The 15,265-nt window shown below is 42.5% G+C and overlaps 1 protein-coding gene across 12 annotated transcripts in view; it reads left to right on the forward strand.

Moving 5' to 3' along the window:
- Positions 1–15,265, forward strand: part of TIAM1 (TIAM Rac1 associated GEF 1) — a 399,670-nt gene that overhangs the window by 305,558 nt on the left and 78,847 nt on the right. For 11 of the 12 annotated variants that reach the window (XM_045036687.1, XM_045036692.1, XM_045036693.1 and 8 more), the window contains 4 exons: positions 2,448–2,594; positions 4,970–5,044; positions 7,770–7,940; positions 14,586–14,690. In XM_045036687.1, coding sequence (XP_044892622.1) covers positions 2,448–2,594; positions 4,970–5,044; positions 7,770–7,940; positions 14,586–14,690 — 498 coding nt within the window. The remainder of the gene's footprint in view (positions 1–2,447; positions 2,595–4,969; positions 5,045–7,769; positions 7,941–14,585; positions 14,691–15,265) is intronic. The other variant, XM_045036691.1, reaches the window with a different exon arrangement.

A 15,265-nucleotide genomic window follows, 5' to 3' on the forward strand; every position in this document is an offset into this window, starting at 1 on the left:
CCAAAGTCGGCCACTTAACCAGTTGAGCCACCCAGGCTTCCCTCTGCTTTTGCTTTGTGATGTTGGTTTATGTATTTTATTCATTGAATCAGCAAATACATGTGAGGCCTGGCATATGTCATTTATTCTTCTTATGATTAGGGTTATAGCAGCAAACAACTCAGAGTTCTTTTCCTATTGGAGATTCTTATGGGGAGAGATGCATAATAAATGAGTAAGCAGTTAAATAGACAGGGTAGGTGCAGGTATTGATGTATGCTATGAAGGAAGTGAACAAGGTAATAATACATATATATATATATATATAAACAGTGATACAACAGCCATATATTTGTATATGACTGTCTGTAGGTGTCTGTGTATCTACGGATAGATTTATCTATTTATAAGTAGATATACAAATAATGAGACCGAATAGGCATTTTTGTTTCCTCTCAGACTTTTAACTTTCACACCACTTATTTATTGGTTCCTAGCCTCATTTTGTGATGATAAGCTTATCTGATACTGAAATCGTCATGTGTGCATGTATGTATGTCAGCACATTATAATTTATTCCTTTTGCAGCTTTTGTTTACCTTTGACTCAGAAAGCGATGAAAATAGGGAAGAGAAAATGTGTATCTATTTAAAGTAAACACGTGTCTTTTGGTCTGTGATTTTGTCCCCCTCATCCCCTTGAGCACAATCCTAGTCTAGACCTCTTTCTCTAACGTGGTGTTGGATGCCGCGTTTTTACATGCCTCAAGCTCGGAAAATATAAGACCGCTTCCTCATCTTCCTATCTTCATTTGGGACCAAAATCTTCCCCCTCTAATACCTTTGCAGGGAAGCTGTTCTGATTCCTTTTTAGTGTCTTTGCCAGTCTACTCATGGAGCATCCAGGGTATTTACCCTGTCAGTGCTGAAAACCCCAGAGAGGCGTGCCTTCTAACCAACGTGCTGACAGCTGGGGGGCCCCTCTTGTTCCCCAACGGGGTTTCATCCCCCAGTCTGATGCCAGTTGGCACCCACCACACTGGGAGTTGCCCGTGTGGGAATCTGTGACAAGTAGGTTCCAAGACTCATCTCCAGCAACAAAGGACGGGTGGGGAGGTTTCATTTCAAGTCTGACTCGCTGTACCTCCTGGCACTCCCTTATTTGAAAGGAGAGCCTGTGGGTGGCCTATTGAGATTTCCTGGCAGAAGTTCCCTCAAGTTCCTGGGACTTTGCTTTTAACCTATGGATACACTGCGAGCACGAATGTTGGCCTGGGAAGGACTTTGTGGGATCCTCACAGAGATTCAGTGTCTACTTGAGCAGTTTGTATAGAAGCAGATTTGAACTTGGGGTGTTCCTCTCTGAAATATTGGTCTGGGCTGTTGGCATCTTGCAAATATCTCAACAGAGTGGAGCTCCTGCTCCCCACTGCTTTTTTTTTTTTTTTTTAAACAAAATAGAACTTTTATTCCCTTGTATCTAAACATGGGACATGTAAGGCTAATAAGGTGGCTTCACCATTTTCCTGGACTTGGGTCCCGTCCATCTTCTTGTTCTAAAAACCGTGAAAAGGGTTCTGTCTGAATGTCCTAGAAGAGTTAACCCACGGACCTTCCTTTGTCCGGAAGGAGAGAAGTGAAAGATAACGGAGCTCCCTCCCTCCTCTTAAGGACGGTTCCTGGAGATGACAAATAGCCCTTCTGCTTAGCTCCCGTTGACTGGAAGTTAGTCACAGGCCCATGTCCTGCTACAAAGGAAAATAAGTCAGCGTTGGGTAGTCATGTGCTCAGCTACGTGTGGGGTTTCTCTGACCGAGCTAGAGGGAGAATGATATAGGGGGACAACCATCACTTCCCTACGAAGGAAATTGTGTCGTTCTGAGAAAACTAAATAGAAGAATTGGTACACTGAGATTTCATGTGGAATCACAGGAACTGAGAGGTATCGTTTTCGCTATTTTTGCCGACACTCAGACACCATTCTTCTAGAATGTAGAAACAGCTCTAGAGCATTTAGGGAGAATCTCAAGATCGTATGGTTAGCTCAACTTGCTGCTAGAGCTCAGTCCTGTGACCAGAAGGGCATTGAATTCTTGGAAACATTACATACGCGTCATATTGTTATTTTATATATTACTGTTTTCCTGATGGTTTCAGACAGTGGTTGAGTTTGCCAACCTTTCAATTATATTTGGACTCCATGAAGGGCCCTCAAAGTCCCAATATATGGGAGTCACAGATTAACTGCTTTGGTGATGGGCTGGCATGATGGAGGTATGGTTGGTCTTTTTTAAAATTTTTATGAATTTGAAGATGTAACTGGCTTTATTAAGTCATTCACGAACGGGCAGCATCCCTCTAGCAAGGAGAGGGATGCTCCCTGGGCGTGTAACTTAGTAGGGACCTTGAGGAAGAGGTGAGCGGTCCTGACGCGTTTCTCTTGTCGATGCTGTTCCTCGACGACCTCAGGTGGCAGCACGCACTGGTGAGACCGGAGTGAGACGTCGTACTCAGGCCATGTCCAGATCCGCAAGCAAGCGAAGGAGCAGGTTTTCTTCCCTTTGGGGTCTGGACACTACCTCCAAAAAGAAGCAGGGACGCCCCAGCATCAACCAGGTGGGTTCCAGGGTGGGCGAAAGAGCAAGCACAGATTGCTTCCATGGCCACCTCAACTTGGGATGCATGTGCATGTGTGGTGATTTATTGGTACTGGGTGGTATTTCGAATCAGCTCACTGACACAAAGACGTTGGTTGTACTAGACGCTTTTAATAGCTAATGTGTACTCATGACTTTGAACTCTGCTATTAGTCTATCACCAAGCTCCAGTCTCCCACCTGCATCCTTTGCAAACCCTGGCTAATTACAGACCTCCTGAAAGTGCACAATTCATCCTGAGTCTTCGGAAAAAAGCGGGGCTTGTTGATGAAGCCAAGTGGGCACCTGAGCACAGGGCTTTTTAAGCTGCTTCTGGCGCTGGATCAAAGGTGGCCTCCGGGGAGGTCAGATTGTTCCTCTGCCATTAGCTTTTTGGGGTTGACATGAAATGGGGAGTTCCCTTGTCTTCCAGTATGAGAAATCAGGAGTCTGAGAGTCCTCACCACTGCCATGATGCCCTTCTACCCAGATGCTGGGGCTCGAAGGGGATCTCGGTACCTCACGAATGGCATCACCGAGAGGTGTACCACAGGGTCAGTCCTCTGATAGCCACGTGCTGTGGCCTTGTCCTTTTTATCCCTTTTTGCCAAGACCGCCATCCTGCTAGAGTCACTTCTAGGAACTTCTCTCCATTGTCATTGTCCTTCTTCTTTGGCTTTGTGAAGCAAGTGGCTCCGGGACTGCTTGCTCGTGCTTTAGGGACTGAAGGAGCATGGGTCTTGGTCTTTTCAGGAGAAGGAGAATGTTGGATTCATGGGTTATGGTGGCCGAAAAGTGAAGCACTGAGCATCTTGGAGGTCATGGCTAGGATTCCCAGTTTGACCTGTTCACTCTGTGCCCTTATGCAGAGTGAGAAGCCAACTGACTACTTTGATAAAAAGATCCCTCATTGTTTGTTCTGACAGTTCCAGCCATTAGTTTACACAAGAACTGAAATTTAGAAGAGACAGTCCTGAAAAGTGTCGTCCTACGTTCCTAACTGACCACCACACTCACTGTTTAAACGTGGGTATTCTGTGTCGCTGATGGACGTTGCAGGAGACCAGATGAGCAGGTGATAAGTGAGCCTCAGACTGAGCATTCGTGCCGTTTGGTCTGTGGTCCTTGGAGAAGGCAGAGCATCAAGTCTGCTACCAGGTTTTGCTTCTGTGTAAACCTGAAGAAGAAACGGTGTGGAGGAAAGTCACTGTTTTATCAAAACACTCACGCAAGAGACTTGATGTCTCTGGACGAAACGTACGTACAGAAGGAAGACATTCGCCACTAGGATTTCTCCCCTCCCTTTGGCAGGTGGTGGTGGCGTTTTGCGTGAATCCTCCTGTGATGGCAGGTGACTCAGAGCACCCACTAAAATACATGCCAGGACTTGGCAGTTGGGAACTGGGTTTGAACGTCTTTTCTGTCACAAGCCTTGGTTCATGCGGTGGTAACTTTATCGGGGCCAGCTTGTGTCAGAGTCCATGGCTGCTGAAATAGATGCCTCAAGTTAAATGAGGTCCAAGAGAATGTTTTAACGTATTTCAAAAATCAAAGGACGATACCATTTCCTCGAAGCAATTCTTGTTCCTGTCTCTTAAAGTGAGGGTTTATAAAAACTTTCTACTTAGCCATGAGCATACCAACAGAAATCTACTTGTTAATTCAGGACTCTGAAATGGACACAAATGGTGTGTTTCTATCTATCTCATTTGCATCGTGAGAAAGGCTTTTTCTTAATCATGTGTATTATCCTGATAGTACCTGGCTGGTTTAGAGCCAGAATATAAAACTTTCTCTTGTCGACATGTTTAGATTTTGACTACTGAACAGAATTCATTTAATTTCAAAGAACAGACAAATTTCTGTTTTTTTTTTTTTCTTTTTCTTTAATTAAGAAAACCTTTTCTGGGATGTTACGGAAAGCACTATAAATGGATAGTCTCAGGTTCTGCTCAGCAGAGTATGAAAAGTAAACTAGTCGTTGGTGAATATCTGATTGTATATGTGAGGGAATTGTGGAAACTGTTCAATGTGAGCAAATCTAGTCCATTGCTTTTGCAAAAGCTTATTTTCTTTACAACAAAATGAATTATCCAGATCTAGAAGCCAACTTTTTCTTTTCTTCTTTTTTCTTTTGAGTTTGTTAGAGTTATGGGAAGTGATCCAGATAGAGGATCATGTTTTTCCTGGTCTGCTACCATGAATTACGTTCCCTATTTATGGAGCTGATATAGGAGGATCTGGAGACTTCTGTCATGTGTTCCAAGAGCCACGCTCATTTTCCATCCCCCTTCCCATGCTTCATTTGCCCTCTTGCCGACAGGCCTTTTTAAGATGATACTTTTGTATATGCAGGTGTTCGGTGAGGGAAGTGATGCTGTAAAGAAATCTTTAGAGGGAATATTTGATGACACTGTTCCAGATGGCAAGGTAAAAATAAACCCATTCCTTTTCTAAAAGTACCGCGAATGTGTCAACATTACACAATGCATTGGTTTCTTGGGATCCTAAAATTAAGTGGACTGTATTAAATGCTGAAATGATCAAATCTTTAAAGTTATGTAACAGGTCGGTAAAAGGTGGACAAGCATTTTATGCTTAAAACTTGGTAACAATAAGGACATTCTCCTGCCAACATAACATTTTCAATACTTATCGTTTGGATGTATCATTTTCCATCTAGAATATAAGAGGAAATTTGGGTTCTGGGGAGCTGAATATCTTATGTCTTTGCCAATTGCTTTTATCTACAACTTCCATTCCCAAGAGGTGAGTTCGTACTGCCCTCCCTCTCTGCCCACACATGCTGTGTTGTTCCCATTAATTCAAAGAACTGTTCTGATAGTATATTCTTTAAAAAAAAAAATGCTTTTGCCTCCTGAAGACAAGTATTCAATTAAAGATTCACAGACTTGTTCTAACCTTGTGCCTGGATTTAAAAGGGGTGGTCACACTGCTCTGATTGAAAGCCCATGAAGAATATTGATTTTTGTTTCCTCTGGGGTACTTTTTTCAGCCTCTAATTTAAATGGACATCCCAAGCTTTAAAGACCCTAACAGTGATACCAGTAACCTCTTTGTTCAGGGGGTTCTGTTGTTGATAACGTGACCTTGGAATGATCCCCCGGTTCTTGGGCTCAGGATCAATATGACAGAGAGTTCAGCTCTCGGTTGCTGTGCAACCAAGCAGGGGCGGTCAGCGGTAGCACAGCCCCGTGTTCGAGATGGAGCCTCTGAAACAGAGTGCAGCGGGGAGTTCTGGCCTTTGGAAGGGGTGACGGGAGAGGAGTGGCCAGGGACAGGCCTGTTGTCACTTTTGTGCTTGAACTAGTCCTGGATTCTGTCCCTGTAGATACAAATGCAGCTGTCCTTGGAAATACCCATCTGTGCCCCTTTCTCTGAAAAACTCTGTCTCTGATGAAATCTGATGAAATTAAATCACTGTACCTACGTGCAACACAAGCATTGTTTTTGATGTTAATGAAGCCATTTCTGAAGTTAGCTAACTCATCTTGCATACTGTTACTAGTTCCCTTTTAATGTTGGGATAGCCTCTCCAGGCAGACAGATCCTGGACCCCAGGCACAGAGCACACAGATCCTGGAACCTGCACATGTTTTTCCTTTGGATTTCTCTGCCCCTTTTTTTGGTCCATTTCTCTGAGATATTTCTTTATTCTTCTTCTTGGCTGGAGTGCCTTGATCTCAAACAGCAGTTTAGATGCAAAACTTGAGTTGATCCAGTCCTAAGGGGCACTTATTTAATATGGCACATGGGGACAATAAAAAGATTCCAATTATAGTTCATGGGATTTAGCCAAGTTGATTGCTTTTTGCTTTTTGACAATCTCTTCCTTGGGGTTCAATTCATCCACAAAAGTGACATCGTTCAAAGCCAGAGCTGAAATTGTCTTCTTGGTTGAATTTAGTTAGTAGCCTTTGCAAAAATATTTCCCCCACTCTCGGATTCATTCTTTTTTTGAATAGAAGCTATGACGTTACCACCTATCAGCCTTAGTTTGAAAAATTGTTTCTTGTAATTTTCTAATACCAGCCTTGTTCTTGGTAACCTATAGATTTGTATTTATTGATCAGTGGCCTGGTTATAAACCAATAATCAAGTCTTGTCTTAGTACATCTTGCCCATCAATATTGTTTTCACATTGCTGAAATCTGACATCATTCTTTTTTTTTTTTTAAGTGTATTTATTTATGTTGAGAGAGAAGGGGAGGGGCAGAGAAAGAGAGAGAATCCCAAGCAGGCTTCACACTGTCAGCACAGAGCCTGATCCAGGCTCAAACCCATGAACCAAGAGATCGTGACCGTGAGATCATGCACCAAAACCAAGAGTTGGGTGCTTAACCGACTGAGCCACCCAGGCTCCCCTAACATCATTCTTTATTTGCTTATTTCAAAGAAATTGGCCCCTATTTCATTGTTCTATGGAATGTTTTAGCTTCGTTTGCTTGGATTATCCCAGCTGCTGAACGAGTACATCTTTTCCCATCCTTATAAACATGACACTACTCCTTGACCCTCAGGCCGAGTAGTGGAAGAGGATGGAGTGTGGCAATGGCCTAAAAAGGCCACACAGCTCATGCTTTGAGGTGCTCTGAACCTTGTCTGGGAAACGGAACTGTCTCCCTCCCAGAGCTGTGCTGGAGGTCAAGTGCAAGCACAGAAACAATGCTCCCTGTAAACGTGTAGTGCTAGAACATCATCGTTTCTTTAATAATTTCCTTGGGGCCTCATTGTTGCTTTTGAAACATATAACCCACACGGTAGATATCTTGCTGTAGGAATTCCCTGTTTAAGGTGGATTTGTGGGGGAAATCCTAGCAAGAAAGCTGAGCTGAATGAATGATACATTTCTTTCCTTCTTCCAAATTTCAGTACCCCCCCCCCCCACTTACACAGTGCCCACCTGTGGATGCTGTGGACCGGGTGAAAGGTCTGCCTCACATCTGAGAAATCTCTCCTTCCCCCATTAAAGCTCCTTTGTCAATAGTTTCCTCTCTGAACATCCCCCTCTGTCCCTGACCAGTGCTACCATTTCCACTCTGGGCCATTTTCCTGGAGACAGTGAATCTCCGTGTACAATCTGGATAGCAAAGCCTGATGACTGCTGCCCGACTAACTTCATTTCTTATCGTAGAGGGAGAAAGAAATGGTCTTGCCCAGCGTCCACCAGCACAATCCCGACTGTGACATTTGGGTCCACGAGTATTTCACACCATCGTGGTTCTGTCTGCCAAATAATCAGCCAGCCCTGACGGTCGTCCGGCCCGGGGACACTGCCCGGGACACCCTGGAGCTGATCTGTAAGGTATGAAGGTATTCGGGGTTGCCTCCTTGAGAGGAGCAGAGTGGGCCAGAGGAATCATCTGTGGCACGCGCGAGGATTCAGAGACGTGTGAGGGAGGAAGGCGCTTCGAAGGGTACCTCCATTTCCTCTCACAGCTTTGATTTCCTCTGTGATCATATGCATACTAAGTGGAAGTGAATTCTGGGGCTTTGGGAGGAGAGGGATTCTTTTTTTAAATAGCTTCTTTCAATATGCATGTTTCATAGATTTGAAATAAGTGAATTATATGCTCATTGCAAAAATGTTAGAAAATTTGGGTGAAGAGCAAAGAAAATGAAGGCCACCCCTACAAGGTCTAGAAGTATCACCGTAAACATTCTGGCATTTGCCTAACTTGTTTTGTGCGCGCGCGGGCGCACACACACACACACACACACACACACACACACAGGTTTAGTGGCATCATATTATGTGTACTGTGTGTAACCTGCTCTTTGACAGTAACTGATGCCACAGCCATATGGGTAGGGAAAAACTGAAATAAATATGTTTGATCTCCGTGATGGGAAGTTCCCTTCCCTGTAAACACATAATTAGCCTCTTACTATGCGTGTGTATGTGACAAATGCCTGAGTTCACTTTCTCTGCTGTCACTTCTAAGCTGCAGAAACTTCCGATTCTTTTCCAAAGTCAACGTGGTTTTATTTTCCAGCCCCCTGAAGGGCACCAGATGAATTGCCTGGAGTGAGGGAAGGAAAAGAGAAAGAAACGAGCCTTTTCCATGTGCTGCTTGTTTTTACTTGTACAAAAGTATCAGCACTAATAGTTTTATTTAGGAGTTCTGTCAAGTCTGAGGAAGAAATGATGTTTGCCCATTGTACAGATGGAGAAAGTGAGGCTCAGAGAGCCTTAGCTCCAGGCCCAGCACTCACGTTGCACGCAGTCAGTTGCAAAGGAGAGACTGAACCCACATCTACCTGGTTGCTCTGAGCCTGTATCCTCTCCTGCGCCAGGGTGGTCATCAGGAAGGATGGTCCATTAGGGTCAGAAGAATCCAGAATATATTTTTTAGAGAGCGTGATGGCTTTCCCCAGGACCACTAAAGGGCAAGCAGAAACCTTCCCGTTATAATTTTGTCCTAGAAGAAGTTGGATGGATACAGTGACATTTTTAGGACCTCCTCACTCAACACAATGGTTTATAAAGACTGAATCTATTTCACTACCAGAACAAGTACCTCAATGCTGTAATTCCGCAATCAGCAATTTCGGAATTTTTTAAAGAAAACAAATCACTAGGGCCTTTGTAAAGAAAAAATATGGCTCTTTATATGAGTGGGAGAAATGAAACAGTCTGGCTCAAATAAGCCTTATGTGGAAGAAATGTAGAAGGGCCATTTGTTTTAAGACAAAGCTAAACTCAGCCCCCACATAGGTGTTAAAAATAAATGATACTCTGTTACATGCTTCGAATCCTTCATGTACGTGAATTCCAGCTTTTTGAAGATAATGGTATTTCTGTTCACATTTTTCATTTTAATTACTTAACAAAATTAGTCTATTGAGGATTTCTGCATTCTTTTATTTATAGATTAGCACGATTCTTTAGAGACCCATTAATATTCCGCAGAGCTGTGGAAGTCGTTCTCAGAACTGCAGCTGAAGGTGTCAAAAGTAGGACTCTGGTTTTGTTTTTTTTTTTTTTTTGTTTTTTTTTTTAATAAAGCCAAACCCTGGAGGTCTTTCCAAGGGGATAGCATTGCTTAAGCGCCTCCTGTGTACATTGGCCTTGGATGCAATTAGGGATCAGAGGGTAGGTCATAGTTTTCCAGTGACCATCGATTGGTGGAAACTTGAACAATGAGTGGGGAAAATAGTGATGGGCCCAATTTTAGGTACTTTTTAAGCTTTGTTTTGATAGAAACTAAGAGAATGATGAATAGTATTGTCACGGCAACTAGAGACCATCTTTGGACAGCAAGTGGGACCTGTCCCTGCATAAAGTGTTTATATCTATTGCTGGAAAGGTTTTTGATGGCATCGTGAGGGCACAAATCCCTCTCTCTAACAACAGAAGGTCATCTCGCCCAATTTTCCCTTGGGTCCTCAACTCTTTTCCCCCAAACATGGAAATAAAGACAAAAACAATGTGGTGTGGAACAAGCTAAGTGTCGTGAGTTTAAAAATGGAAAACTTTTGTATGCACTTGAAGAAATTGATGGTCTCTGGAAAAGCACCCATGTAGGATAAATTATATAGTGTGCTGAGAACCAGGTGCCTTCTAAAGCTGGCTCCTTCTTTGGAAAACACTTTATTGTAATTAGTGGAGCCAATTTTATTCTTAAGAGGGAAAGAGATAATGGGGTAACAGTGCCACATGTTATTAATGATCTAATTAGTGGTGAGTGTTTTTCTCTTTGGAGGAGGAGGGACTGAAAAAAAAGGTGATTGTCAGAATGTCTGTCTTTTATTTCTTTATTGTCATTCTCAACGTCGGTGATGGATGCTTTTTCTAATATTTAATAATCAATCTCTTTCTTCTGTCTCTTGCATTCAGCTCATTCTTTTTCCTATTCTATCTGATCCACATCCTTTCACATCAGTTTGTCATCTGCCATCCGAGCACCAGTCAAGTTCTGGTATAGTAAATGTTTCAAGATCTACATTTCATGTACAGTTCATGTAATAGATGTTACGAAAATGATTGTTGCTAACTATAGCAGGTAACCACGTTGGCCTGTGGGTTTTCGATATATTCTGATCATTGCAATTACCAAAATAATTGCAAAAAATTCATTCATTCATACTCACTGATACAATTCATGTGTAACCATGGGATGAGTTTTATTTCCTGCCATCACTGTATTGGCCTATGACTTTTTGATTATTCTAAAAACCATTGGCATTAAAAAAAAGAAAGGTCACCTTGAAGAGGAAGATCTATCTTTGGAAATTCTGCAATAGCACTTGTGTGTGTGTGTGTGTGTGTGTGTGTGTGTGTGTGTTTGCATGGATTTCTATATGTGGTAACTTTTATGTTTCCCCAAGAAGTTTGACTGAATTGGAAGAGAAAACCCTGATGGATTAAAAGATCATGTTATTATCTCTTGTAATTGGCTCAAACTATTTACTGGAAAAAAAAAGTACATTGTGTTTGCTATTTCATCCTTTGAAGTGGATGCAAATTAAAAGAAAATATATGCCAACTAAACTAATACTTGTTCTATGGTATTTTTATCTTCTGGTATAACTTGTGGCTACATTGCCTCAAAATGAATCAAATGCCCTCTGAGTAACTTAAGCAAATGCACATTGGAACACAAATTGGTACCACTTAAATTTTTCCCCGAGTTTCTCTTGAATTAGGAAGTTTTCTCTTGAATGTTTTACAAGTCTGTAGCAGGACAAATATTTGGACTTGCTGTGTTAACATATTCATTGATACTTGGCATTCTTTTTGCACAAAGATGTATTGTGAACATGGTAAATTTGCTCAACCTGCAGATATTTGGGGAGCAGGAAATTCTTCTTGAGAGTTCTGATGATCAGATTTAATTCATCAGGATCAATTAATTCATTAGGATTTTGCCTTTACGTTAGAGCAGCCATGACTAGTGAGGGCTTGTAATTGAGAAATCTTTACCAAAATGGTAGACCCTCAGGTCTACCATTTTAGGGTAACTGCTTACTGACCAATCGAAGGGCTCCTTGGGTGCAAGTAAGACCATTAAAAGCTTTATCTGTTGCATGTGCCATTTTCATTTTTTAAAATTATCAAGACATTATTGTAACTTAAAGAAGTTTGACAAAGATGATGATGGAGGGGAAGGTGCCAAGAATCGGCCTCATTACCATTGCTGTATTTACCATTCTTTTGTTGTCCTTGCTGTGTCACTCTAAGTGAGGTACCTAGACAGCTGTTATTTTTTGCTCTCTGTACATCTGTATAAATGTTCCAGCACAGCAGCATTTAAGGCGTGATGAGAACCTCTCTACTCTTCATCGGGACCATCTTAAGATCTTTGGTGCCTGACAGGGGGCTGTCTGTCTCTCCCACTGAGGGTTCAGGAACCACAAGCTTCTTAGGTGAGGTTGCTCCTTGGGTCCGACTTCCAGGAAACGGTTTAAGTGTCAGCCTTATTGAGAGTGTCCACAAAGTGTTTATTAATGATGACAGCAAGGTTGCCAAGTGAATTTGTTCCTGTTAACCAAGACCCCATGGAGTTTCATTGCTCTTTTCCTCCCACCTCAGTCAGAAACAGATGGCAAACACAATTTTTTTCTTCTGTTGAAAGATTTCGGTGAGGACCTAGGTAGGTGGGAAGCATTTGCAGCTCCTGTCTCTGGAGGGAAACTTTTCCTATCATCTTACCCTAAATATTATTATTTCATTGGTTTGTCTCAGCAGCCCTCCCGTAAGTAATAGGTAGCCCACTGTAAAACTTCACTGTTTTGGGGCACCTGGGTGGCTCAGTCAGTTAAGCATCCGACTCTTGATTTCAGCTCAGGTCGTGATCTCAGGGTCGTGAGATTGGGCCCTGTGGTGGTCTCTATGCTCAGCTTGGAGCCGGCTTAAGATTTTCTTTCCCTCTGTCTGTCTGTCTGTCTGTCTCTCTCTACCCCCCCCACCCCTCCCCATGCATGCATGCTCTCTCTCTCTCTCTCTTTGTCAAAACAAAAACAGACAGAAAAACCAACAAAAGCTTCCCTGTTTTACGCTTCTTGGGATTACCCATAATCATTCTTATTACCTTAGACACCACCCATCTGGGTCTGTCAGACCCTGAGCATTTGACCTCCGTAATACAGACAGTGACAGCCTGAAAGTCAGGTACGTGGGAATGTGTTGGCTCAGCAGTATCTGTGGTCACACAGCGGGTTTCAAACTATCACTTTACTCAGGAGAGGATGCAGGGTAGAAAACTTCTTTATCATTCTCCTAGGTGCTCAGAACGAACTCATTTCCACTTTCTGGAAATGTGCTTTTGTAATAATGCAGGATGCCTATGTTGCATGTATTTTTTTAAAAAAATTTTTAATGTTTACTTATTTTGGGGAGGGAGACAGAGCATGAGCACGGGAGGGGCAGAGAGAGAGGGAGATTCAGAATCTGAAGCAGGCTACAGGCTCCCAGCTGTCGGCACAGAACCCAACGCGGGGCTCAAACCCACATACCTTGAGATCGTGACCTGAGCTAAAGTCGGATGCCCAACCGACCGAGCCACCCAGGCACCCCTGTTGCATATATATTTATTTAAAAAGCAAAGCCACCACCGCCCCATCTTCTGTTTTCTGCCCCCCTCTTCCCCACAGCCACACACATGGTTGAAGGCTGCATTTACGTTTTATTAATTTTTATATCTGCAGTGTTTCACACAGCATCTTAAGATTTCGTTAGATGGCACTGAATGACTACTATTGGAATAATTATCGGAATTTTCTTAGTTTAGCCTTTAAAATTCAGGGGGGGGGGTATCAGGGTAGGTAGAAAGAGGATTAAGCCAGCAAAAGATTAATTTTCACTTATATTGCAATAATTCTCACCAGTAGAGCTTTGTTGTGAAGAGATCTAATATTTATGAAAAATTTCAAACTCATGTAAGAGCAGAGAATAGTGTAATAAACTCCTGCGTATCTGTCACCAAGGTTCTATAATTAACCAAAATTACCAAATTGTGCTTCATCTGTTTACTCATCCCCTCCCACCCCCTGCTCTGGATTCTTTTGGAAGCAAGTTTTAGACATCATATCTTTTATCTACTAGTGCTTTGGGATGCATCTCTGAGGGATAAGAATGCTTTAAAAAGTGGCTTCACTTAAGCGTTTTCTAACAATACATTTTCAAGCTGCCATGTAACTTTCAAAGAGCATTTTCTTACATTTTTCTCTGCATCTTCACGAATGCACGTGGAGGATTATTTATAAAGCCACGTTGCGACTATTGCTTTTACCGCAACGTTAAATCGAGGGTGACTCTCTAGAGGAGAAAAATCCGTCGACCCATTCTGAACCAAAGGAGTAGGCCTGGAAATTTCAACCCTTAACTATTTTAGAATTGTTTTCTTTGGGTAAGTCATTCAATGTGTTGCCAGTGCTGGACACATGCCCGTCTGCACTGCCCCCGGAGGGAGTCTCACTTGGGGTGTATATAAATAAGACTGAAATCCAAATGCCTTGTCTTCACGCTGACTCGCCTGCAGATGAACTATTAGCAACTGTCCCAGTGTCCCCATGTGGCTAGAAAAACAACGTTGCCAGGGCACAGCTTTTCCCTGTCACTGTGAATCTTTCCTTACTGTTTCTGTGACTTTTTCTTTAATCACCTCTGTATGTTTGGAATTATGTTGAAGGGCCTCCCTGATCTGATGGGGTTCTGTTGCAAAACCAGTGTTAAAGAGGGTAATGACTCAGATAAGCAGAAGTGAAGATGTGACTCAGTTATTTCCATTGAATCATAAGCTGTCCGTGGAATATTACTCATCTGTTCAATGAAAATTCGTTTCAAGTTTAAGTTTTAGAGGTAAACCTCCTAGGAGGTGTAGAAACCATACGCCCTCCCCAGCAACACATCTCTATGATTCTCGGGGGATAGTGATAATATGTCAGTGGTGCACTAAATACTCCTGTTTACCGTTGAACGTTTTCTTTTTCCTTTCTTTTGTCCCAGACACATCAACTGGATCACTCTGCTCATTACCTGCGTCTGAAATTTCTAATAGAAAACAAAATGCAACACTACGTTCCAAAGCCCGAGGAGGACATTTATGAGCTGGTAATGTTTATGACGGCTGTCCGACTACATTCTGTAGGAGATGATTTTTAAATTATATGTGTGCTTGTACTAATTGTGGTTGGTGAAGTAGAACGAATTCTAAAGTAAATGACCCTCATTCAGAGCTCGGAAGTTTGCGAAGATGGCCTTACTTATCACAATGTGTCTGTAGAGTAGAAATGCCACCTTTGTGTCTGCAAGGAGCGAGGCTGTGCGACCGTGAGAGATTGAAATCCAGAGCTGACCCTCAGGTAGAATTTTAGTTATTATTCCTAGCTTTCCTGGCAGCGTGGTGACTCAAAGATCAGCTGGCTGTTGTCAGGAACAAAAGCACTAACTCTGGTTTTGAATGACTTCCACCTGGGTATTGAAGCCGATGGGTCGAATCCTTCTGGGTGAAAATGCTGCCGTGTGATTCTATGTCCCAGTCTTTTGTAATTGTATTTATATAGGTGCCTGGGGACATTTAGGTATGTTTGGGTTTCATTATGAGACTTGGCTTCTAAACTAGAGATGGGTTTGGTTTTTTTTTTAATTTTTTTTTCAACGTTTTTTATTTATTTTTGGGACAGAGA

Source organism: Felis catus, chromosome C2, assembly GCF_018350175.1.
Source record: "Felis catus isolate Fca126 chromosome C2, F.catus_Fca126_mat1.0, whole genome shotgun sequence".
In the NCBI taxonomy this organism is placed as follows: Eukaryota; Metazoa; Chordata; class Mammalia; order Carnivora; family Felidae; genus Felis; species Felis catus.